Genomic DNA, 25,334 nt, shown 5'->3' on the forward strand with positions numbered 1-25,334 from the left:
ACATCTGAATGGATGGTGCAGTGAGCTAAAAAACGGTGATGGATCAAGCCCTGATTTTTGGACTGGGTAAGAGTGGTCTGCTTAATTCAGACACTCTGTTCATCACCACCCCCTTTTCTGAATCCTTATTTAGAGGGAAACAAGCCAACTATTTCCCACCATCACCTCCTGTTGTGCGGAGCAGGTATTCAACCATTACCTATCACCATTATACTCCGCCTATACGAGATTATTATTAACAAGGATGAGGACTGACTGCTTCTTCAGACTGATAACATTTCCAACTGTAAATGATTGGTCTGCCAAATTGATTAACTGCCCTTGTGACGATATTTCAAACCAATCAAATATCCATTGCATTTTATTCTGTAAATATTATGAATGGGGAAGAAAGAGATATTTGGTTCCGCTGCTAAAATTATGGGGCCTTAGGCAATGCAGACCAGCCTTGATTAAATTATATATGTTACAAGATGAAGTCACTGTGGCAGCAGTAGCTAAGTTTCTGAAGTACGTAGTAAAATGTAGAGCGTCGATGGACTGAATACTTTTTATCAACTATTTTTATATATACTATTTTCTGGAAATACCTCATAATAGGTTCTTATCAATTATACAAATTTTAACCTCACGTATAATGTATTAAATGAATGGAAATGTTTTTAAAAATTGTATTTAAATGTGCTTTTATGGTTTTTACCTTCAAAAATCGAATAAACCTATCTTTGAATTGAATTGAATTCCTCGGAATGTTGGGACTCAGAAAGAGGTCAAGTGACAGTTGGTCATGGGCTGAGCAGCTGACAGGTAGCTACTGGTGGGGCTCTGATATACAACTTAACTACTTGATGTTCTGAACCTTACTACCTATTAACTACGTGAATAAAACATCCTGAATTACAAGCTCCTGTGTGGACCTTCATCACTTATAGACTCCTGATTTGTGAGGCCAAGAATGTCTTTATTGTGGCTGTGTTCCTCCTGAAATTGCCTCTGTTTCTATAGAAACCAATGGTGTAAATTCAGTCTCCCAATGATGTTCTTTAAAATCTCCCACTTTCCTCTTCTAAAATGTTGGCATGTACGTTACAAAATGAATTGACAGAAATTATGTAGTGAATAAGTGATTGATATGCAATAGCACTGCAAAAATGTACACTAATACACAAAAAAATAGGAAAGCAGGATCACCATGAGATGGTTTTACATCGTCAATGGAGTATGTTTACTTTGGTGTGACTGCTGTTTTATTGGCACAGGCATGGAAATATTTAAGAATAATAAGCAAGGTTAGTATGTATCTTCTTTTTCGGAATCCATTTAAAATGTCGTCACATTTTAGTCTTACGTAGAGGCTTAAAATGTAGATAACCTCAGATTATTCTAGTGTAAATATTGGTTTTGCACCACAGGTGACTATAAGCAAACGACAATCATAATTTTGAAAAATGTTGTTGTTAAACAGATGACCGTATAGAAGTACTCCCTGCCCAAGATGGCCGCCACACCAGGACAGCCACGCTGAAAACTACAGCACGCTTCCTATAAACGTTTTTTTCTGCCGTAATTCGCCTCATGACGATTTCTGCTCCATGCAAACTACGCCTTTCAGTTCATTGACAGAAAAGAAACACTACGTGGCAAACTCCCTTGTCGAAAAGAAGCAGCAAAAATGGGAAAAACAACACGATCACAGTAACAAGCAATATTTTCCGATTTCAATTCTACATACAATTCAACATCCTAAAAACGGGCAAATTGTCACATATTCTTAACATTTACTAGTTGTATTTATTTGGTTAATCAAACTTTAAAAGTTATCAAATGTTCTGACGCCTAAACAATAATGTCTGCGGGATTACTGATCACGAACTGTCAACATTAATCTTGTGGATTATAATAATCTTTTAAAATATACAGCGCTACAAAAATAGCACTGATGCACAATTGTGTGCTGAGCGCAAAGTGTTACAAAGGTCTCTGAGCCTACTATCGCTGTCCCGTTTCACGACTTGAATAATCGATCCCCGGACACCATGATCGGCTCCAAGTTGATGTATGCTGCCTGCACTCGGAAGTACTTTGCGCATGCGCACTCTTCTTTCTTCCTTTCGGTCGTAATTGAGTCGCAATGGCGCCTGTGGTCAGTATCTGGTTGCTCTCAGGTTTTGATGTTAAGTGGTTTTCATTGCTTGGGTTACACGCTCTTCCCACTCTGCTTCTTGGGTTCTAGACTGTAGTCGACTTTGAGAGTTTGGGGCCGCGGTCTGGGGCTCTGTTTTGCAGAGACTGATGGCACGTTGCGCTGCTGCCAGGCGGCCTGTAGTAGAATCGTTTACCACGAGCCCTCAATACCGTGCGAACTGAGTAGCTTCGGGGTTTGGCGAGAACAGACCCTGTATGGTGTGTGCACGATTGGCGTTGCGAGGGCCTTGCTTTTAATACTCTAAATGTATGTGACTATCTTCCCGCATGTCGGCGATGCAAAGACCGTGATCCTACTTGCTAGTTGTTTGCGGTGTAAAATGAGTTAAGCCATAGGGTGAGATTTCCTGCTAGAGGACGTTTACACCACCACTGTTCAACTTTATTTTATGCATCATGCCGCCCAGTTTATTCAGTTATCACTTGACCCTGTATGTACACGTACGCAGTTGAATGTACCCGTGCATATGATGGATTATTTTGGACCAGATAAACGAGATACCAGTCCCGGCACAAACCGGGCAAACACTGTGACGGGCGTTGCAAAAACTTAACTTAGGAATACTGTTGTCTTCAATTGATCTCTATAAGGGGCGTTCTACCGATGATGAAAATAAGTTCTCTTTGGTCAGTTAGGCATGCTAACATTCGTTAACAATAAGCATGAAATAAATAAGCATCCCAAAATGTATTTTTGTGTGATGGTTTTGGGGGGTGGGGGGACGAAACTCACTGTTGCAACATTCGCCATATTAAAGTCAATGTCCCCCCTATTAACCATACCAAATGTATTTCAAAGTTACTAATACGCCATAATGTATGCATAATGTGTAATGCAGTTGGTCTCAGTGTATGTAGTAAGGTTGCGTCATAACTACAGAGTGTTAGCCCTTGAGTTGAGCGACGCAGAAGTGTTTACACACACCACGAAAATTAGTAAGCCCTGAACGACCCGTCCAAAAACCATAGCATTTTTATACTAAAACCAATTATACTATACGAAGTAAGTCAGTTTCGTTTAAATTGGTGTGGGTTGTTGGAATGATAGGATTGTTAGGCTATATATAACAAACGTGCTTATTCCCTCGGTTTCTGCTTTAACTCTAGGCAGAGCTAGGTCACCTGAAGTCAAATTTTTAGACGTGCGTTGTGTTCTTTCTTTAAGCTTGTTCAGTTTCTTTGAAATGTAATATACCTTGCTGTTTTCAAATCCTGTTTAAATTGGCGAATTCTCTCAGCACGCAAGGTAAACTTTGAAAGTTCGAAAAGAATGACCTGGAATAGTCTTAATATATTTTTGTCATAAGTAGGGTGGATAATGGTAGCAACATTTTCATGAAAAAACGAAATGGCAAAGTTCTTGAAGTACAATTAATTGCCTTTTGCCTGTTTTCACCTTCTCTGGAAATTTGTAGGTTGTAAGACGTGTGCAGTTTGTTCCTTAATGTAAAGAAGTATAGTTGGAGCACCCGTTGCATATCAAGAGCCCATTACTCAACTGTTGTATTGGAAAGGGCTACTTTTTTGGTGTTGCAGACAGTTCTTCGTTCCAGCTATTAAAGCTCATACTATGTTTGTTTACATCAGCAGTCTTCAAACTTGTTAACGTTGTATCCCTGCCACCCTTGTTATTTTATAAAATATATTCAGTCGCTAACACCCCCCTGACATTTTCTCAATTATTCTATAAAATTGGGAGCTTTGGACATATTTCAAACATTGCAGTTACGTTCCAATCAAACATTGCAGTTACGTTCCATTATTCCTTTTATGAATGCAGTCAGGTTGTTGCCAACATGCTGGTGGCAACCTAGGCTCTCTTAAAGTGTAGATGTATCTATTGTGTATAACAGATTCTAAATCTAGTAACTCAATCCTATGACCTAGCAACAGTTGATACCAAAACTCGTTGCCCACTGCTGCTACAACACAAAGGCCTTCTAGGCCAGGCTGACAAGACTCCTTACGAGCCTGTCAACATAGCGCTGCTTATCTGCTTTAACTGAACAGACCCCCCAGGATATTGTGGCATGGATTAGCAAATTTAGCGCCACAAATATGGTTATTTAGCGGCAAATTTGCGTTACTTTATTTGACTCTCAATCATTCATTTTCAGGCTGAATTCAATGGAAACTGTTTTAGAAAAAAATTCCACTTTGCAATAGTCATATTTTAAATGTTTTTTTAGCTCTACGGAAGCACAGCTCCATGTCCTAACCTAGTGGGACGGTGCTGTATTTCTCCCTGGGATGTTCTCGTGGCCCATGAATGCATGCATCCCTGTTGGAGCACCTCCTCCTCCCGGATCCGTGAGGCAGGACACCTCTTCCTCAGGCACCCTAAGACGCAGCATCGTAGTGGCTGATCCAAATAAGTGAGACAGACTGCATAGGGAGGTCGCCTCTTGCCTAATCACTGTTAAGACATGAGTAATCAGATATGGTAGAAAAGGGTGAGGAGTGAAACCATTTCATTAACTGTGTCCAGAGTGTCAAGGACCTCCCATTGTACAAGATTAAATACATAACCTTGAATTATAGGGCTGATCAGATCCTCTTATGTTTTGAAAGCTGGTTTCTGTTCCCCCTTGAAGGTGGAGACGTAATCATTAGCTCATAAAGATTCCATTTGGATGTCGGCAGCAAGACTTTTGTGATGGGGAGTAAAAAATATCAGGATTCTGCCATGCATGGGTTGTTTCCCAGGAGTTAGACTCACCCATTAATCAATCAATCAGAGGACTTGTATAGCGCGCTACTTACCCGTGAGGGTCTCAAGGCGCTGGGGGGAGCGTTACTGCTCGAAAAGCCAGGTCTTGAGGCGTTTTCTGAAGGCGAGGTCTTCAGTCTGACGTAGGTAGGGTGTTCCAGGTTTTGGCAGCGAGGTGGGAGAAGGATCTGCCGCCGGAGGTAGTACGCTGGATGCGGGGGACGAGGGCGAGGCTGGCGGGAGGGTGTGTGGAAGCAGAGTCTGCTGTTCAGGTAGGCTGGTCCTGCGTTGTGGAGGGCTTTGTGTGCGTGGGTGAGGAGTTTGAAGGTGATCCTCTTTTCAACAGGGAGCCAGTGGAGGTCTCGCAGGTGGGGGGTGATGTGGCAGCAGCGGGGTACCTTGACGATCAGTCTGGCGGAGGCGTTTTGGATGCACTGGAGACGACGCAGGTGTTTGGCTGGGATTCCGGCGTAGAGTGCGTTGCCGTAGTCCAGCTGCTGCTTACGAAGGCCTGTGTTACCATTCTTCTTATCTCGGTCGGGATCCATTTGTAGATTCTGCGGGGGGTGTTGTAGCAGGAGGAGGATACGGCGTTGACCTGTTTGGACATGGAGAGGGTGGAGTCGAGGATAAATCCTAGGTTGTGTGCGTGGTCGGTTGGCGTTGGTGCTGTTACCAAGGTGGTCGGCCACCAGGAGGCATCCCAGGCTGAGGGGGTGGGTCCGAGGATGAGGACCTCTGTCTTGTCCGAGTTCAGTTTCAGACGGCTGCTCCTCCAGTCGGCGATAACCTTCATCCCGTCGTGGTTGTTGGATTTGGCGGAGTGCGGGTCCTTGGTGAGGGAGAGGATGAGCTGAGTGTCGTCTGTGTAGGAGATGATGGTGAGGTTGTGGCGTCGGGCCACTTGAGCGAGGGGGGGCAATGTTACCTCCTTTGATAACATTTCATCCAATCTCTCCTTCAGTAACAACTTACCCAATACCCCCTCAGTAATATCTTATCCAATACCAAACTCAGTAACATGTTACCAAATACCTATTTCAGTAACATCTACCCAATACCCCCTCAGTAACATCTTGCCCTAAACCTCCCTCAATAACATATCACCCAATACCTATTTCTGTAACGCCACCCCCCTAGGTTACACCTTACCTTCCTCCAGCATCTAGATGTCAAAGGGAAACGATCATAAAAATGCACACTGATCCTAAGGACGACACAACGCAATATAAATGATTATTAAAAAAATAGACCACCTGGAAGACAGAAAAGCTCCTTTTGTGATAGGAGCCTCTGCTTATATTACTGCTGTGAGCAACCAAAATAAAATATTATATGTGCTGGTTTGTGCACTTCAGATACACAACCAGCAGGTGTTGGCAAAGAGAAAAGGGACAGACCACAAAAAAACGACCAGCTCTATTCCAACTCCTTGGTGGTAAAGCAGTGCTTAGTGCTAGCAACTTTTACCACCGCATTAGCAAAGAAGATTTGTGGAGGTGGCAATGTGTGGAAAGAATATTTTCACATTTTGTAGTGCATTTTCATGTGGTGGTCATGTGTTTGGTGATTTTATGTGTTGTTGTGGTTTTATGCTGCAATAGCTTGGACCAACAGAGCAGATGGCCAGGGAAATGCAAAACCTGGCCCCCCCTGGCTGTAATATAACAGGGAGCAGCTATTATGGCTTTACTGCCGCACGTGATAACGTGTGTACGTACAGCCAATAGGAACTCCCCAAGTTTTACTACCTGCCGAGAGCATTTTTCGTGGCTATTATGGAAAATATTTCAGTCATTGCGCTCTTTAGCTGATTTCGCGAAATGCTGGAGGGTCTGACTAAAAGCAGAAGCATAGCAAAGGAGGGGCAAGGAAAGCAGGGAAGATGGCAGTTAAGTTAATATTTTTTCCAACAAATGGGCCATGGCGGAGAGGCCATGTTATGTATGGCTCCTCCATTACCCCTCTGCACTTGCCTAGCAGATGAGAGCAGGACCATATTATTTGGGGGCCATACATAACAAATTTATAGATGGGTATAAAGTGGATTATGCGGATATTTTCAACCTTAAAGTTCTGAGTGATATTGTAGACAACTCGAAATTCACTCATTGTCTATTTGATGTCACTCGGAAGCCCTTGGTGAAAAACATTCCCACAATTCATGGTTCGCCATCTACATATATTTGTATATGATGCCAGGTACCACAGTTGCAGACAGAGCAATGCATAACCTAATGAATATATTATACCAGGTATCATAATGAATACACGAAGGCAGTGTGCGGTATTATAGCAGCTTGTTAAATGAGTGAATAGTTTGGTAAGTTTGGTTTTGGTTTTGGTTTATCCTCTGAAGCTGGAAAGGCCAAAGAGATATCAACAAATCAGTTACAAGCTTTTGATTTTGAGTTCAAAACTTAGATCTGTAATATGCATAAAAATATATAAAAATATTCCTGTCTAGGATCAATGCATTGGACAGCTTAAGATTTAACATTTATCTGCATACCCCGTAGAAGAGGGTCAACCAATACCTTTTTACTTTTTATGGAATAGAGGAAGTAGTCTGGGATCCAGGTCAAAAACTGTTTTCCATGTAAGTGAGTTGTGAATAGCCAAGGTTTAACTTGATGTGATGCAGCTAAGCAAGTGTCTCCAAGGTGCGTTGGTGTTCATGTATTTACTGGATTTACATTTGATAATATCAGAAGTATCTAGCCCTTCTGAACTGACATTGCACCCTGTCCACTAAATCGATCGTATAGCCATTTGGCTGCCAGTAGCTTTCATATTGGAGCAAGAGATAGTTGATAATCCAACATCCAAAATACACCAGTCACTTGACCTAGGAGTACATATCCCTTTCTGAGTTTTCGTTGTTCATTCTGTAGACTTTAAATAAAACAGTTCATTAAATGTCTTGACTCTCTTTTGTGTATTCACTTGTAGAAGAAGCCTGCAACAAAGGGCAGCAAAAAAAAGAAGCAGGTTCTAAAGTTTACTTTGGACTGTACCCATCCCGTAGAAGATGGCATAATGGATGCTTCTAACTTTGTAAGTATTTTTTTGTCATTACTGATTTTTAATTTGAGTGTAATGAACATGGCTGCCAATAAATGGGGCTACAAGGATGTTCGCCAACTTTTGTCCTGTCTACATGTTCATTTTCCCTAACGCTCTAGGCCAAAATCCTTGACTTATGTTGGACTGCACACTGTCCATGCGTTCCTCAGTATACACGATCAGCAGCTTCTACTGGACGTGACCCCTCTCTGCTATAGTGTATCACTCCTCACAGCCGTTTATCTACTAGATTATCCTTAAAGAAGACTGCTGCAGTAGTCTTCAACTAATACAAAAAAGCTTTATTATCGCAACCTACACAAATGACAACAGCTCTAAAGACTAAAATACGTTCACCATGAGCTTGACCAACCTAGTCTCTCCTAGGGAATAGCGCCTCTCCCCGACTACGCCACTCAAGCACATCATAGGATATAAAGAAATTGATTAGTCTAAACCTATGTTAGATGCATCTTTGGAACCTTGTATATACTGATTGTAAAGGCATCTTGATTTTAACGTGATGATCCTAATCAGTCACACCACCTTTACCCGGTCCCTCACAACCTGCACACCTTCCCTTCCCTTTCTTCTGAGAGCACATTGAAATGTAATGATTATATAATTGCATTCTAACTTTTATGTGTTATTTACTATATTTGATACAAGCTATAAGCTCGCAAAAATAAGATTGCGTCAATATTGATTATGCATAAATAAATGCATAGAAAACATTTACTTCGTTTAAATTTATATATACTAATGTGATTTGACGTATGGTAATAGGACTTTGCGGTGAGTGTGATTTGGATGTAACAGACACTTGACACAGCATATGAGTCATATTTGAACCAGGACCACTGTTTTGTGTATTGACATTTGGACCCCGGTCCTGGAGTTCTAAGGGTCTACCCCTTTACCACTCCTTCTCCTCAACCTTCTTTACCTTAGTGATGTTGAGTTATTTCTGAGGGTGACTATGGAAAGTGTATCTGGCTTTTCAGTAAGTGTTTAGATGCATGCTTGTTTTTTTCTTTGTTGCAAAAACCCAAATGTCTGTGTATTTATGGTTTCTTTCTTACCTCAAGCAAAACGCGCTGTTCTCATATACACTTGTTTTAATAACTGAATCTTATCGGGTCACAATAATAAAATTAGCAATTGTAATCCTAGTGGTTGTTTTCATGGCCTAGTTTGTCAGGTTTGCCAAGCTTACTCCCACAGGCCTGGTTATATATGCATTACATGTTTTAAGTTTTCAGCTATTGTCAGTTTCAGGATACACAGTCCTGAACTATTTGAGACAAAATGAGTTATGAAAATGAATGGGCCCCCACTGGTGTCCTCCTCTGGTGAATATGGCAGCAATAGACGGTTGCTCCGCCGCATTTTCCTGAACTCTCGTCAGATTCCCTTGCTGGGCTGTTTACTTTTTTGAACCAGGACACATTCCTTACAACAGTATATTGATCCTCACCACCTACTAGGTTTCGGCCTCAAACTGGGTACAGAATTTCTACCCTTGGTGGCGGGTCCGCTTGAGGACGTTGTCTCCTACCCAGCGGCTAGGGGTCATCACTGTCCTTTCTAGACTAGCTCGGTTGTTGGTTACCCGTCTCTTCTCAGCCTTGGATGTTCTGAATTGCAGGCTGCAATTCTGGGCCTGTTGGGATGCTGTCCCTTTTGGGGCTTCGGAACAGGAGGTCCATTGTGGCACAGTTGGTGGTACTGTGTGGGGTATGTCTGTAGGTCTGCAGGAATCGGTGCAAAATAAACCCTGGGTATTAGCTCTATTCTCAGATCTCAGTCCTCATGAACCGGTTGACTTCCCCATTTACTTTGGGCCACTAGGAAGTCACCTTCCTGTGTTGAATGGCTGGGGACGTCAAGTAGTCCTGGAATTCCCGCGCCCCTAAAATGGGATACTGTTATCCGTTTTATGGGCAGGCTGACTAGTGCAAATGTCTTCTCCAAGACTGGCTTGACCTTTGCAAATGTGGTTGAATGTATTAGCTCGACTTTAGAGAACATGGTGGTAGTCTCTCAGGACCGCTGCAAGACTCCACCTGGGAAGCTCCCGAAGTCCATACTCGTATTTGACCACTGAATAAGACGCTATTCCTGTGTGAACACTGGGGCTGGGGGTGATTCCCCACTGATGATGGCTCAAGAATTCTGTACTTTCACGAGTGTCCTGCCCTGTTTACCGCACTTTGTCCCGGAGCCCTGCCTTTTTTGTCTTTACCACACCCTGGCGGCCCTGATGCACCAGGTCAACCACCCTGGCCCATAGATTCTGCGGCACCACGATTTGCTAATCTCTGAGCTGCAACCTCTTGCTTGTGCTCAGCTTCTTCCATGTGAGCCAGCGATCTTAAGTAGTCAATGAAGTGTTTCCATTGTCTCGCGGCGAGTACTTCTTTCACCTTGGAGAGGCTCTCCTCTCCCTTTTTCTGTTCCCAGAGTTCCTGAATTGTTAGCTCCTTTGGGCACACTTTGTGCACAGCCATTCGCACTAAGTCCTCTGCTCCTTGCTAGTTTTCTGATCTCTGTCTTCCAGAGGTGAAAAGTGCCTTGATGGGTAGTTTGCCAGGTTTTTCGCACCAAGGCGGTAAATCCCCTCAAAGGAGTACAGTTGCAGCTCCATGGCCCATCTCTCTTTTCTAGGGTGCCAATCTGGCAGATCCAGTAAACAGTGGGCCCAACAGTTTATGGTCCGTGACCACCCGAAACTGCCAACCACACAACTATAGGTGAAAGGTGCGGCATGCCCACCGGATGGCCAGTGCTACCCGCTCTGAGCATACCATGTCTCCGTGTCGGAGAGTGCTCTACTTGCATAGGCTATAGGGATCCACGATCCTTCTGTCTTCTCCTGTAGGAGCACTTCCCCCAAGCCTCACCAGGCTAGCATGGACTGCCAATTCATTTATTCGCTGTAGACTGAAGTTTGCCATTCTGTCGGCGGCGGCTCCGGACAGTGCCCGCAGTGGCTCCGATAAGGTGGCTAGGTTTGGGATGAACATCCTGCAGTACGGAGTCATAGCCAGGAAGATTCTAACTTCTGTTGCCTTCTGGGGGTACAGACCACTCCTGATTGCCTCCGCCCTCTTTGGGTCCACTCTCAATCCATCTTGTGAGAAGATGTAGCCAAAAATCTCTATTGAGTTTCTGTAGAAGGAGCACTCTTGACGGTGCAGTCAAACTGCATTCGGCCAGTCACTTCAGCATGGCCCTCAGACGCGCATGGTGTTCTTCAAGGCTCTCTGAGAAAATCAGGATATTGTAACTTATATTTAGAACCCCAGTCAGCCCAGAGAGGGTTTCCTGGATGGTATTCTGGAATACCTGAGCGGTTGATGAGATGGCGAAATTGAACCTCTGATATCTCTGTAGGCAGATTTTCGTGGACACTGTTGTAATCTACATGCTGGCAGGCTCAAGCTGCAGCTGATGGCAACGAGCATTTAGGTCTAGTTTTGAGAACCATTGGGTGCCATTCAGGTCTGCCACAATGTTTCCCATAGTCAGCGTAATGTGTAGCCCTTTAATGGCTTTGTTTGGAAGCCTCATGTTGACACAGTTTATCTCTGGGCTGTTCTGGGGCAATAACTAACTGGGCCACCACCAGTGTAGGGCTGGTAACCTTTTCTGTGACCCCCCATCTGTTCGAAGTCTGACAGTTCTTTTTCCACTTTTGGCCACAGGTAGACTGGGACCCTTCGGTGGTGTAATGTTGTGGGCTGCACCGCCTTGCCGATATGCAGGCGGGTATTTTTTTCTTTGTCAGCCAAAGTGAGTGAATAGCTAGGGAAAGTCTTTCATTATGACCACGACCTGCTACTCGCACACTTGTTTTGCAAAAAAGACCAGCTGCAAGTCCTGCTGTGTGGCAACCTAGCATGGTGCCTTTGTTTCATTCAGTGACATGGAATTTTGCTGTAGGTGACTCATGACATCGATTTCTATCATCCCCGTGTAGATTTGTGTCTCGGAGTCGAGCAGGGCACGGTGTGATTTTGACTTTCACAGAACCGCCTATATTGGTGATGGCTGTGCCACCTATCCCTAATGTGCATGTGTTGGGTGGCCTCTTACTGTTATTGTCCTTCCCTGCGAGCGATATTACAAAAACTTTCTTTGTCCTCACCTGAGCGAGTGTCTTGCCTGCTGCTGCTTTGTACATCTTAGGTTTCCACCTCTTCTAGAGACAGTTGTCTCAAGGTAGCGGTCCTCTTCCTCTGGTACCCTGGCTTAAACCCCTATCTTTCGCTTCGGCACATCTTTGTGAAGTGATTGATTTTGTCACACTTAGAGCAAGCACACCGTCTTGCCTGGCAGACGGTTGATGTTTTATGTTACAGGCACATTTGCCACATCCTTTACCCAGCAGACTCGATGTACCCTGCAAGCTGGAAGGCGCAGGCCATCTTTAGATTTATTCGACATGCCCTTCCTTCACCTTCGGTGGCCCACCTATTGGCACACTTTTGCCTAGGACTATCTCTGTAACTTCAATCCTACTATTTGACAGTTCATGAGAGCGGGCGGGGAACAAGATATTGCCCAGGGAAATGCCTGGCTGTTGCCGGATGAGGTGCCTGTATTCTAAATTATAACAAGGGAACCCAATTGATACCTATGGACCATGGGCAAACAATCTTTTCTAGAGAACAAAGGTCCTTAGGATATTTTGGTAACATTTACAGTGGAACATATAGACTCGAATCAGTGCTATATCAGATTATTCCCGGTCCTGGAAATTTTATTTTGTATATATCAAAAATTGTTTAAGAGACCGCAGAAGGGAGCAAATTTAGCGTTTGATATGGTACAAGCCTGTACCTATCCAAGAAGTAATACAGGGAAAGAATGGAGACAAAGGAAAACAAACAATAACAGGACGTGGGAGCCAACTGTCCCTTGCGCTTAAATACTCTATAAAGCAAGTTTGGACATACAATTCATGCAATAAAATTAGTCACAATAGACACACTGCAGAATTGTTAAGTGTCGACGACGTTTCGATCCCTGGCTCCTTATGAACCGGGATCATCATCAGGACTGGGTATTTAGTTGCCTGTTTAGTTATAGAAGCGCCTGTAGGGATAAGGGTAAAGGGGGAGAGAGAACAGAAATAATAAGGCACATATTTACAAATAAGAACAGCGTACTTAATATGTTAGTCCATTTTAGGCATGCTTCCACTCAGTGCTAAGTGCCACATTAGCTGAAAAATGCCAACACATATATAAAACTTTAGGCATAGTGAGAAGACTCGACAGTTGGCTGTGGTGCCCAGACAACACATGTGAAGTACAAGTCTCATTACAGAGTGCGTATTATTAGGCGCGAACATTCTAGCTTTTGAAAAACGTCAGGTCAGAGTTTCGTTACCGAGTGCCTAAAACACATGTATGCATGCTAGCCTACTTGAAACGGTATGTGGGCAGAGTGATTTCAGAATGGTGCCTAGTACAGTCGAATTAGGTAGTAAATAAGCTTCAGTGTCTAGTTGCCGAGTGCGTATTTCTAGTGCAAACATGCTGGTTTTATAAAGGACGGACGGTCAGATTCACAGTTCAAAGTGCCTAAGTATACATGTATGCATGCGGTCCTAGGGAGGCGGTGTGTAAATAAACCGATTCCGGGAGGGTGTCTAGTGCGGTTGAACCCGGGCAGTGGATCGCCACGGTGGAAAACGGGTGCGCTAACCTGTGGGGGTCCATAAGTTAGCTTGGATAAGGTCTGAGACTACTGGGATACTTCCTCTTGGGGGAGAACCTGGGGAAATTGTAAAACCATGAGGAAGCAAGAAATTGAATAGTGGAGTAAGGACTCAGCCGGGCAACGATAATTACCTCCAGCTCCGGTTTTGTTAACAATTTGGATACGGGGGACATCCAGATAGGGAGTCCTTGGAGGGTGGACGGAGAGATTGGTTCCAGGTCAGGGGAAGCCAAGGTCTGCGGTGATTCCGATGCACTCTATAACAATTAAAACTGGGTCAGTGAGTGGCAGCCCCAGTGCAACGGGCCGGTCGGTTGAATACAGAGGCACGTGGGCTTACCTATTCGGAGCGGTTAGGTTCAGAGTTGCTCCTCAGGCGAGCAGTCTATCTAGCGTCGGCGGGCTCGATGGCCAGTAGGTCCGACAGCTATGGATTCCAAATGGGGTAGTAACACCGGGAGAATTGTCGGGTTACGAAGCATATTAGAAAGTGAGGGAGGACTACCGGGTGCCTGTGGCGGACATATTGGAGTGGGGTCGAATAGCCAAACGTGCAGCCAAACGTGGTGGAGACCAGTGATGAGTGAGAGACAAGAATAACGAGTGGCACAGTGGTACATATAAACTATAGAGTTCTACATGTTAAGGCAAACATTTAACATTTTGGAAGAGCAAAAACATTTTCCATTACTGTATATGACTCAAAAGACGCAGTCATATTAGGGATTTAGGCAAAAAAGAAGAGAATTTGGACAGAGCAGATTCAAAGAAGTCCAGTCCAATCCTCTGTCCGGTTTGGCCCATTCCGAATTGTGTCCAACAAAATTATGCATTTAAGTTCCTCCTTATTGAGTAATTGGGACATATTTCCTCCTCCCAGGTGGCAACTTCAAGGCTTTCAAAATAGTCCAGCGGAGGTCATCTTCCTTGTGATTGGCATTGATGAAATGTTCCACCAATGGGGCATTAGGAGTGCGACACCGGATGCGGCTTCTATGCTGGCAAATGCGTGTCTTGATTTTCTGTGATGTTTGTCTAACATACAATTTGCTGCATGGGCACTGAATCCAATATGACATTGCTCGTGTTGCAGTTAGAGAGGGTAAAACATTTAAAAATGACATAGTAAAAACTCATGGATTTACCCTCAATGGTTAGGTCACAAACGCTGTAACTGCCACACTTCACATGCCCAACAATGGGGGACAGACCCATACATCCTCAAGTGTGGAAGAATGAGTAGGACTAGGAAGGGCTGCCCGAACTAGATGATCCTTCAAGTGTTTGCTTTTTTTAAAAGCAAATAGAGGTCGTTCAATTTTTACAATGCCTGCATTAATGATAGGCCAGTGATGGAGTATCATTTTTCTCAATTCGTTTGACAGGGGGGGAAAAGTAGTGACACAGGCTATCCTATCCTATTTTTCTTTGGGAGTGGGAGTGAGCAAGGTCTCTCGTGGTCTATACCAGGCTCGTTTGAGGGCGTTTTTAACAATTTTTCTAGGGTAGCCCCTATCTTTGAGCTTGATTGCCAGAATAGCACTCTCCCTGAAGTAGTCCTCCCTGCAGGAGCAGTTTCTCCGAATCCTCAAGAACTGGGAAAAAGGGAGTGAATCACGTAAAGCTCTAGGATGATTGCTTGAATATTCTAGCAATGTATTTTGTTCAGTGGGTTTTCTATAGAGCCGAGTCAAGAGTACCCCCTCATGATGGAAAATAGTCAGATCCAAAAAGTCTGGAGGATTTGTGGGATGATAGTGTGAAGTTGAGGCCAGAGCAATTGTTATTCATCCAGTGCAGAAAGTGGCGTAGATCATTGGTGTCACATCTCCAAAGCATGTTGATGTCATCAATGTATCTACGCCACACGATAATACCAGAGAAAAGGGGTTTAATGGTGATAAAACCACTTGTCTTTCGATCTCATCCATGAACAATATGGCCAAGTTCGGGGCGAAAAATGCGCCCATGGAGGTCCCCTTTATCTGCTGGTAAAAGAGGCCATTGAAGGTAAAGTTTCTGGTCAAGCAGAGTTCAAGGAGCTGTAAAATAAGAGGTTGGTATCGCGTGTGGCGTGGGCGTGTGTCCAAGGTTTTCTGGATCACTCATATGGCTGCCACTTGGGGGATATTTGTATACAGTGACTCCACGTCCATGGTACAGAGAGTGTCGGTGTCGGATCGAATGGATGATGTTCAATCAGAGAGATCATGGACATGGAGTTCAACCGCACTAGACACCCTCCCGGAATCGGTTTATTTGCACACCGCCTCCCTAGGACCGCATGCATACATGTATACTTAGGCACTTTGAACTGTGAATCTGACCGTCCGTCCTTTATAAAACCAGCATGTTTGCACTAGAAATACGCACTCTGCAACTAGACACTGAGGCTTATTTACTACCTAATTCGTATGTACTAGGCACCATTCTGAAATCACTCTGCCCACATACCGTTTCAATTAGGCTAGCATGCATACATGTGTTTTAGGCACTCGGTAACGAAACTCTGACCTGACGTTTTTCAAAAGCTAGAATGTTCGCGCCTAATAATACGCACTCTGTAATGAGACTTGTACTTCACATGTGTTGTCTGGGCACCACAGCCAACTGTCGAGTCTTCTCACTATGCCTAAAGTTTTATATATGTGTTGGCATTTTTCAGCTAATGTGGCACTTAGCACTGAGTGGAAGCATGCCTAAAATGGACTGACATATTAAGTACGCTGTTCTTATTTGTAAATATGTGCCTTATTATTTCTGTTCTCTCACCCCCTTTACCCTTATCCCTACAGGCGCTTCTATAACTAAACAGGCAACTAAATACCCAGTCCTGATGGTGATCATGGTTCATTAGGAGCCAGGGATCGAAACGTCGTCGACACTTTTAACAATTCTGCAGTGTGTCTGTTGTGACTAATTTTATTGCATGAATTGAATGTCCAAACTTGCTTTATAGAGTATTGAAGCGCAAGGGACAGTTGGCTCCCACGTCTCTTTTTGCCTGTTATTGTAGGTTTTCCTTTGTCTCTATTCTTTCCCTGTATTACTTCTTGGATAGGTACAGGCTTGTACCATATCAAACGCTAAATTTGACCCCTTCTGCGGTCTCTTAAACCATTTTTGATATATACAAAATAATATTTCCAGGCCCGGCTGGGTACTGGAATAATCTGATATAGCACTGATCCGAGTCTATATGTTTCACTGTAAATGTTACCAAAATATCCTAAGGACCTTTGTTCTCTAGAAAAGGATGAGGCGCCTGAGCACCGCTGATTTGCAGTCTTGAATTATTGGGCCGTGAATTTCTTCTGCTGATTGGAAACTGGCGTTCGCATGCGTGAAAATCAAAGGAGTGCTTGGAACTTATCAATGGACTCGTCTGTCGCCTGCTGGGCTTAGTGTAGTGTGAAACGCTCACAATCTGGGTGGAGCTGTGGATCGAAATGTCGTTTTTGGTTTTCCACAGCAATATCGAAAGTCAGTGTCCCCACGTGGGGTTTTGGGAAAGTTCTCGAACAGATTTTAAAGTTCAGCATCACCAAATGTACCAATAGTGATCTGTTGACCCCTCAGTAGGTTTCACGGGTGGCATGAAAATAGTGTTGCAAACAACCCACCCAGGAGCACCATCACAGTACTGCCGTGGGGGGGGGTCGGCTAGCTCGCTAAATGGGGGTAGCCTCACTACAGAGGCATCTGTGTATGGGGCTGCGGCGCCTGACCATGGCTTGTCATCGGTGTAGGCGCAGTTGGAAACTAGTGTTGTCCTTGGCACTTTCTCTCGCACTAGGGGCTCTTGCCCTTTATTCCCCTCGGCCCAGGCAAGTCAGTCCTGCAGTATCACCAGTGTACTATCCTCTTTGGTGGTACTCTTATTTCCGTTTCCTTTCCCTCTTCATTTTCTTTCTTTTTGTAGTTTGCCAGCTGAGCTGCATTTACAATAATTTGCCACCTGCATCTTGTCAAATGTTATTTCTAACGCACTTTGGCAGTGGTGGCCGTTTCTCTGATTTCATATGCTAATGCACGCTTTCTTTCTAGAAATTCTGGCAGAGATGCACCCATCAAAATGAGATTTGTATGGAGAGGTTGTCAGTAATTTTTAAGGTTCAGGGTGAGATATGTTGAGTGATTTTTGCCCTCGATGGAGCTTGGCCATCTTGTTTAGTATTCTAATTGGGATATTGTAGAACTAGTCACAGGGGATGATTTTCTGTTAGGTTTCCCATACTGCTGGCTTATTTGTTGGTGTGAAATACATTTAAAGCGACACATGAGAAGTATGCACTTTTAGGACCCCTGATTCTGTCTAATAATGCATGCAGGCCAAACGTTTTCTGATGCATCCATTCTGACATGCTTATGTCCATGATTTGCAAACTGCGGCCCTACCTGTTGAAAACAAGTGTGTGTCCGGGCGTCAGTGTACATACTGTGGTCCTTAATGAATTTTGGGAAGGGCACCTGTTAATCCTTAGTAAATAGTAGTGCTCATACATGAAAAACTAAATGGAACATGTTACTAAAAGGGGATCAGTAGACAGTAATTTTACTTGTTGAGGCTTTTAGTGAAAAAAGTAACTATAGAGGGAAGATCTTATGACATTGAACTATATTAGAGTCTACTTCCAATTCCTTTTATAGGACAGGGAGGTCCATATTTCTTAACGAACATTTAGTAAGGTGGTCTCTGAGGACCGTACTTGGCCATGAAGTGACTAGAGTAAATGTTGTTCCCCTATTATTAGGGCACAACTGGACTGGTGCTTACTATGTTATCAATAGAGCTCTCAAAAGTCCTACTGAGGTGGCAGAGTCTACAACCCCATGTTTGTTTTGAGCACAGCATTTGATTGTGCAGAAGTTGTGCACTTCCACTGAAAGAGTGCTTGCATTTCACTTGTTCCTTTGTGTGAAAGGCTGTACTCAAATCCGCTGGAATGTAATGGTTATGGGTGAAAGCCAGTTATCAAGACTGTAGGTCAGCTCTGTTTATTATGAAACGTTATAAATGTCAGGTAGTATCCCTGACATTTATTGTGAAACCCATATATTGGTCCGTAGGCTTTCAGGCTTTTATGGATATGTTATTACTCTGTATTAAAGATTATATTTCTTTTGTTACATGGATTGTCACGGATTATTGTAGTAGTCAAATGTTTTGGGCTTGGTTACCCCTCTGTCTGTAATGAGATCGATTTGCACAGTGGTAATCCTTGTTAGGCTCCCCCAGTGAAAGTATTTCGGTTTGCCAACTATAAGTGATAGAGCGCGCGGGTCACCCGGCTCACCACGCACTGGGCCCTGTCGTGCTTTTCTTTATTTATGTTTTGTTTTATGCGTGAACCAGGTGATTGCATACACGCTCCTATGAGTAATCGGTTGGGTGACTCTTACACCACTTACTATTCATGTACCTGACTTACCACAGGCACATTACTCCTGACGGATCAGGAGCTAGCAGTGGACAGGAGATAAGGGTTTTCCTAAAAGGGAGAAAATTCTACTTTACTCATTTATTACCTTTAATATCACTTTAATGTATAATGACCACAGACACCTTGATGGTTTTAAGGGTTTTATATAGTATAAGTTTAAAACGAAAATGCCATTACAAGTAGGCAAATGCAAAGCAATACATCAATGATTAGAATCAGAACCAGGATGTAACTATGGATGAGTGTGAGTATCATAGAGTAAAAGGGAACACTATAGGGCATGAATCACAATAAACATATTAACTAATATGGTTTAAACTAGGGCAAGGACGTGAGGAGGACCTAATGTGTGGCCTAATACCTTTATACTAATTCCTAAACCTTATGCTATCTTTACTAACTTCATGGCAACCATACTAAGGGAAAAGGGAATAAGTGGAACAATCTAGATAAACAGTTGGGTTTAACAATGTCCTATAGGAAGGGTAAAAGTGGAACATTTACTAATAATCAATTGCATAAAATTACATTCAAAGGAGATATGGAGAATATCACCGGCAAGATTGCTTTAATTGGAAAAGGAAAAGTTTAAGGATATAGTATAGACAGACACCTATGCCAATATTTACCTAAGTGAGAATGAGGACTAACCCTGGCCACGGGTCAGTTGGGAAAGAACGGGACAAGGAACCTCAAGGATTCAGAAAATACCAAAAGGTGAGCAGGTACAGCTCATGGACAGTCAGGACAGGATACCCCTCAGGTCTGGGTCAGGACTGGGTTCACCAAGGCACGACCAACCCCTCACAGCTTCGGATGCAACGCCAGCGTTACCCCCTCTTCTGCACGGAATCCGCCAATAACCCCGATTGGGTTTTCGAATCTCCCAGCAAAGTGCTTCGCTTAGCACTTAGGACTAATTTCCACCCCTTGGAGTTTGTGGAAAGTTTCAGGCAGAATGCTCCGCAGCACTCTGTATCAGGCACCTATAGAGTTCGTAGGGTCAGTGACAGGTCTGCTACTCGGACAAGTCGGACAATTTCTCTAAGCTAAGCTAGGCTATTTATACAGTTTTAAGTCCCCAAGACCACCCATAAATGTTGCAAAATGACAAAGCCCCATCTTCTGATTGGTCAAGGGAGGTGGTTTAAGACATTTGTCACCACCTATACTTCTATTACGTATTTCACGTGACATTACCCTCCCCCCAACATCTGGGTTCCCAGGCATACGTGTGGGAAAGTACAATAGTGAAGAAAAGGTTTGCAACATTGTTGCACATTCAGAGTAAAAATAGCATCTCTTCAAGGGCGAAGGTGCGTCTGGAAAGGATAGTCCCCTTTTCAATGGCCAACTGGCCAGGTTCCATTGCTGCACGTCCCAGATCTTAGGTCACGTGGTGCGTGATACGTCAGCTTCAAAATGGTTCCCGTCCCTACTTCAAGGCCCTCATTTACGCGGTACATGAAAAGTAAGCGAAAACAAATTAATAACACAGAATAAAATGAATACACTGTACACCATGACCAACTACTCTTAGTCCCTTATTTTATAATACTTTTTGCATTAAGAGTTAGTGCAGAAAAGATGCATATACAAAAGCGGCTTAAGATAGCATGAAGCATGATTAGAGACAAGCGGCCATTTTAGCAATAATGCGCATGAGCAAACTTTTCCCTCCAGATTGCGAGTGCGTCACATCACATGGGTATGACCGACGCATGCGCAGACTGGATTTCTGCAAAGCGGCCATTTTATTAATGTGCAAGCGTGATTACGATGAAAAACACATAGGCAAGCCTCCTAGGGACACCCGTGTGTTGGGGAAATACAAATAAAATGACAAACAATCGGAGTTAGTACGGTTACGATTTAGGCGAGGTTCATGAAAGAGAGCAAGTCGCGTTACGTGCGAATCCTTGCTCCATCATAAGTTTATATTGGGATTTTTATTCCCGTTGGTTGCCCTGTGGGACAGCTGACTCGGTACAATACGTGTGATTTGGTTAGTGACAAATCTCAGGTTACTGCAGTAGGAATGGATTTTGGTGGGTCACTCCCTGGCAAATCCTGGGGGTAGAAGATTTCACTGTTTTAATCCGTTTTTTGTTAACTCTTTTTGAGATGTAGGTTTTGCCAACTATAATTTTGTTTACACTAATAATTATTTTTGATGTTTGCTAGATAATTCACGCTCATGCTTTTGTTGGTTATGTTGTCAAACCAATTGTGTAAGTCTTGTAGTTCATTGCCAAAAGCTGTACGATTCCATAGGTTTGATCTGTTTTTATGAAAAATTCAAGAAAATCTAGGAGGCATGTCTTTTGTATTGTGAAAAGCTTGTGTTAAGGGCAATAGGTTAATACACAGTGCTAAAAGCTGTAGACTGTTACTTTGATACACAGAAGTGTATAGAACTCTATAGTAGGCAGTGGTTTTGCTCTTGATGACCTGCTTGAACAAACCATGGGGAAAGATTTGCACTATATTAATCCTTTATAAGGTCCTCATAGAATGGATTCTATATTGTTTTCACAACTGTACTCCAATGCTATTAACTTATGTCTGCTTTGCTGGAAAACGTATGTTTAGAACAGCAAGTCTGCAGTGGTTATGGTGACTGGCAGTGATAAAGACTATAAGCCTGATTGGTCCATTGGAAAAACGTTTGCCCGGTACCATAGGCTTTGTTTATTATGAACACTTATGATAAGGGCAAGACTTATCTGTTATAAGACTTATGTTAAAGCCAATAGATCTTTACAGGTGGATCGGTTTTATAGTATTTTGAAACAAGCCAACTTACTATGTTACATTTAATCGTTTGTAAGCAGGGATTTTAGTGTTGATTGATGCCTTCGAAACACTAGGGGTTAAAGATTTGCACTGTAATTCTAGCTAAAATCTTTTCTGAAGGCTTAGTTGCCTGCAGGAATCTTGTGATAGAAAAAACAGTAAATACGTATTTGTCTGTATGTATGTTTGACTGTGTGTTTGTGTATACACAAATGTGCACTAAATAAAGAGAAGGAAAGAAGTGAAGAGGACATCTGAAAGGAGAAAATGGAAAAGTGAAGATCTGGCACATCAGCCAGAGCAAATTTTCAGTGGTTTGTGTGAATGTATTTGATCACATGCTATTACACACTCAGATCAGTTGAGCCAGTGGCTGAAGCACCTTTTTCCATACGTAATGGTATTCAGCCAAGGGCAGTGGCTCAGACAACTTCAGCCATTGAATCTATTGCATTGTGAGTGACTGCATTTGTGTGGCATGTGCACATCCATCTGAGAGTGTACTTAAGTGCCACGGCTGGGCGGGTCTGTCCTTTAGTTTTCCATTTTCTCATTCATAGCCCCTCCACTCCCCTTTTCATTTCCTGCATCTTCTCCTTCTCTCCATTTTTTGTAACACATATTAGCGCCTTGAGACCCCCACGGGTGAGTAGTAACGCCATACAACCTCTTGATTGATTATTACACCTCCCCAGATTGTGCTGATTGGCCACTTTCTGGCTGCTTATTTCTTTTGCAGTGTACCACACCCTGCAAGGGCACTTTCTGTATACTATGCAATCATCATGGAATGGTATTGTCAAAAGGTTACCATTTCAAGATGGCAAACTTTGTTTTAAATGTGGCGGATATGCTGAAACTTGAAAAAAAAAACGTACCACACTATTGCAAGGCGGCCACTGCTGCTATATTTATGTTGCTGAATATCCATGTTTTGGAGGCAGTATGTTTTCTTTTTTAGGTTTCGACCTGGCCGGAGCACTGCGAAGCAATGCCCCGCCCAGGCGAATGCTTTTGTTTACAATATGGGGGACTTGAATCCGCCCCTTCTTCCATTGGCTAGCTCCATAAATGGAGGCTAGCCATTGGAAGACAGCGTTGTCAATCAGTCTTTCCCAGTCAAAACGCAATTCGGGGGCGTTTCCGTGTCTTTTTTTTTAAGTACCGCCCTCTCCTCTTCCCATTGGCTGGAATTTTACCTTCCAGCCAATGGGAAGGGGAGAGCACGGAAAACACGCCCCCGAATCCCTACACGCACTCCCATCCCACCCCCGTCCATTCATTCCCCTGTCCTCGCCCTCCCTCTCTCCCTTGGCCTTGTTTTTTTAGCCGTCTCTCTCCTGCCCGCCCACTGTCCGTGCCTCCTCCCTCCCGCCCGCTGTCCGTGTTCGATGCCTTCATAAATAAAAGAAATAAATAAAATCCCCCTCCCTCCCGTTGTCCTGCCTTCTCCCTCCCGTCCACTGTCCGTGCCTCCTCTCTCCCGCCCACTGTCCGTGTTCATGCCTTCATAAATAAAAGAAATAAATAAAATCCCCCTCCCTCCCGTTGTCCTGCCTTCTCCCTCCCGCCCGCCCACTGTCCGTGCCTCCTCCCTCCCGCCCACTGTCCGTGTTCGATGCCTTCATAAATAAAAGAAATAAAATCCCCCTCCCTCCCGTTGTCCTGCCTTCTCCCTCCCGCCCGCCCATTGTCCATGCCTCCTCCCTCCTGCCCGCCCACTGTCCGTTTCCGATGCCTTCATAAATAAATAAAATCCCCCTCCCTCCCGTTGTCCTACCTTCTCCCTCCCGCCCGCTGTCCGTGCCACCCCCCGCCCGCTGTCCGTGCCACCCGCTGTCCGTGCCACCTCCCGCCCACTGTCCGTGCCACCTCCTGCCCACTGTCTGTGATGCTGTGAGGAGAGGGGAAGGTGTGTGGGAGGGGCAGGCGCGAGACGGCTCGTGCCGTGCCTGGAGAGAGGAGCGTGGTGCACGAGACCGGGGGACATGAACTTCTCCATCCCAGAGACCGAGACCCGCAGCGGGGAGGGCGGGTCCTCCTATGTGGTGAGTGATTGGGTCCCTGAGGGCCCCCGCGCCTCTCACCCCTCTGCTTTACTCTGTGCCCTTCTCACCACACCTATCTCTGGCTGTCCCGCTGTCTGTCTGTGGGTGTTGTCACCCTCTCCTGTGTCCAGCTGGCGGTGCTCCTTTTGATTTTGATTACCCTGCATCTCTCGTGCCTGTCACCCCTCTTCTTACCACGCCCCCATCATGCCCGTACATGAGCATCCTCCTGTCTGTACCCCCACGCCCCCTCTGCAGGGCCAGTCTCCCCTTCAGCCTACAATAGACTAGAGTCGACTCTGCACTGGCGTGGCTTCCGTTCTGTTGTGCCCGAACACCATGCAGCAGCCGGTGCCCACGTGTGGGCCACAGTGCCCGGGAGGCTCTCAGCACATCCCTTGGCGCCTACCTACCGACTGCCCCCAGTGCCACGTTAAGGAGGCGGAGTCATCCCCCACCTGCCCCCCAAGTCTGCCCCGTTCGTCAGAGCATCAGATCCATTTTTAATATTATTTACATAGCGCTACCCGTACCCCCTTGTGGCCTGAAGCGCTTCCTCACTTCTTAAGTGGCTACTCGGTGTATGTCTAGCGCTTCCTGGCCCTGTCCTGGTCACGGAAGCGCTACCGTTTTCACTGACCCCCTGGGCGCTTTTCGTGGTGCAGGATTCGTAGCGTGTTGCTTGTACATTGGCCTCTGTGGGGTAATTGGGTGCAGCATGGAAGGTTTTGTATGTAGTGCTCGCAGCTACAAGGTTTAACTTTGAAATGCTGCAAAGAGCGAGTCATCTTATTATACAAACTCGGAGCGCGGCATTTTATTAGCCTCAGAAGGATGAAAGGCCCAAGTGGCTCCTCCAGCGTGTAAGCTGCAGGTTGCAGATACATCTCACTTTCAGGAGCGTTAACCCACTGAGCTATGCCGACGGGCTTTCCTGCTGTTTCTGTTTAGAGATCGGACGCCTGATGGTGAACTTTAACTGCAAGTCCTGCCTGGCTTCCTCCCGCCACACTGGCCCGGGGATCTCACGGGCCGTTTACAAAATATGAACCAAACCATGCAATCCACTAAATATACGAATATACACCATAATGCACCTTGACACCGCGATCTTCGCCCTGCTCACCTGGCTCCGGCCTCCATCCGGAAGGCCTGTCCTGCAGCGCTCCGTGGGCCCCCTGCCGGGGCAGCCCCCCTCCTTCTAAGCCCCTCCCCCCGTCACTCACCTCTTGGTGGGAGCTGATTTAGAGGCTGTTCCAGTTTATTTACTGCCTTTCACGGAGTGAAACGCAACCTTTGACCCAGCGCACTCGCCAGGATCAGCAGGGGACGACC

General features: G+C 44.6%; 1 protein-coding gene across 1 annotated transcript in view; it reads left to right on the plus strand.

Moving 5' to 3' along the window:
* The first annotated feature begins 2,014 nt into the window (after positions 1–2,014).
* Positions 2,015–25,334, plus strand: part of RPL22 (ribosomal protein L22) — a 98,098-nt gene continuing 74,778 nt past the window's right edge. The window contains exons 1-2 of the mRNA XM_086921722.1: positions 2,015–2,143; positions 7,868–7,972. Of these exons, the coding sequence (XP_086777848.1) occupies positions 2,132–2,143; positions 7,868–7,972 (117 nt within the window). The 5' untranslated portion in view covers positions 2,015–2,131. The remainder of the gene's footprint in view (positions 2,144–7,867; positions 7,973–25,334) is intronic.

Source organism: Lissotriton vulgaris, chromosome 5 (assembly GCF_964263255.1).
Source record: "Lissotriton vulgaris chromosome 5, aLisVul1.2, whole genome shotgun sequence".
NCBI classification, from domain to species: Eukaryota; Metazoa; Chordata; class Amphibia; order Caudata; family Salamandridae; genus Lissotriton; species Lissotriton vulgaris.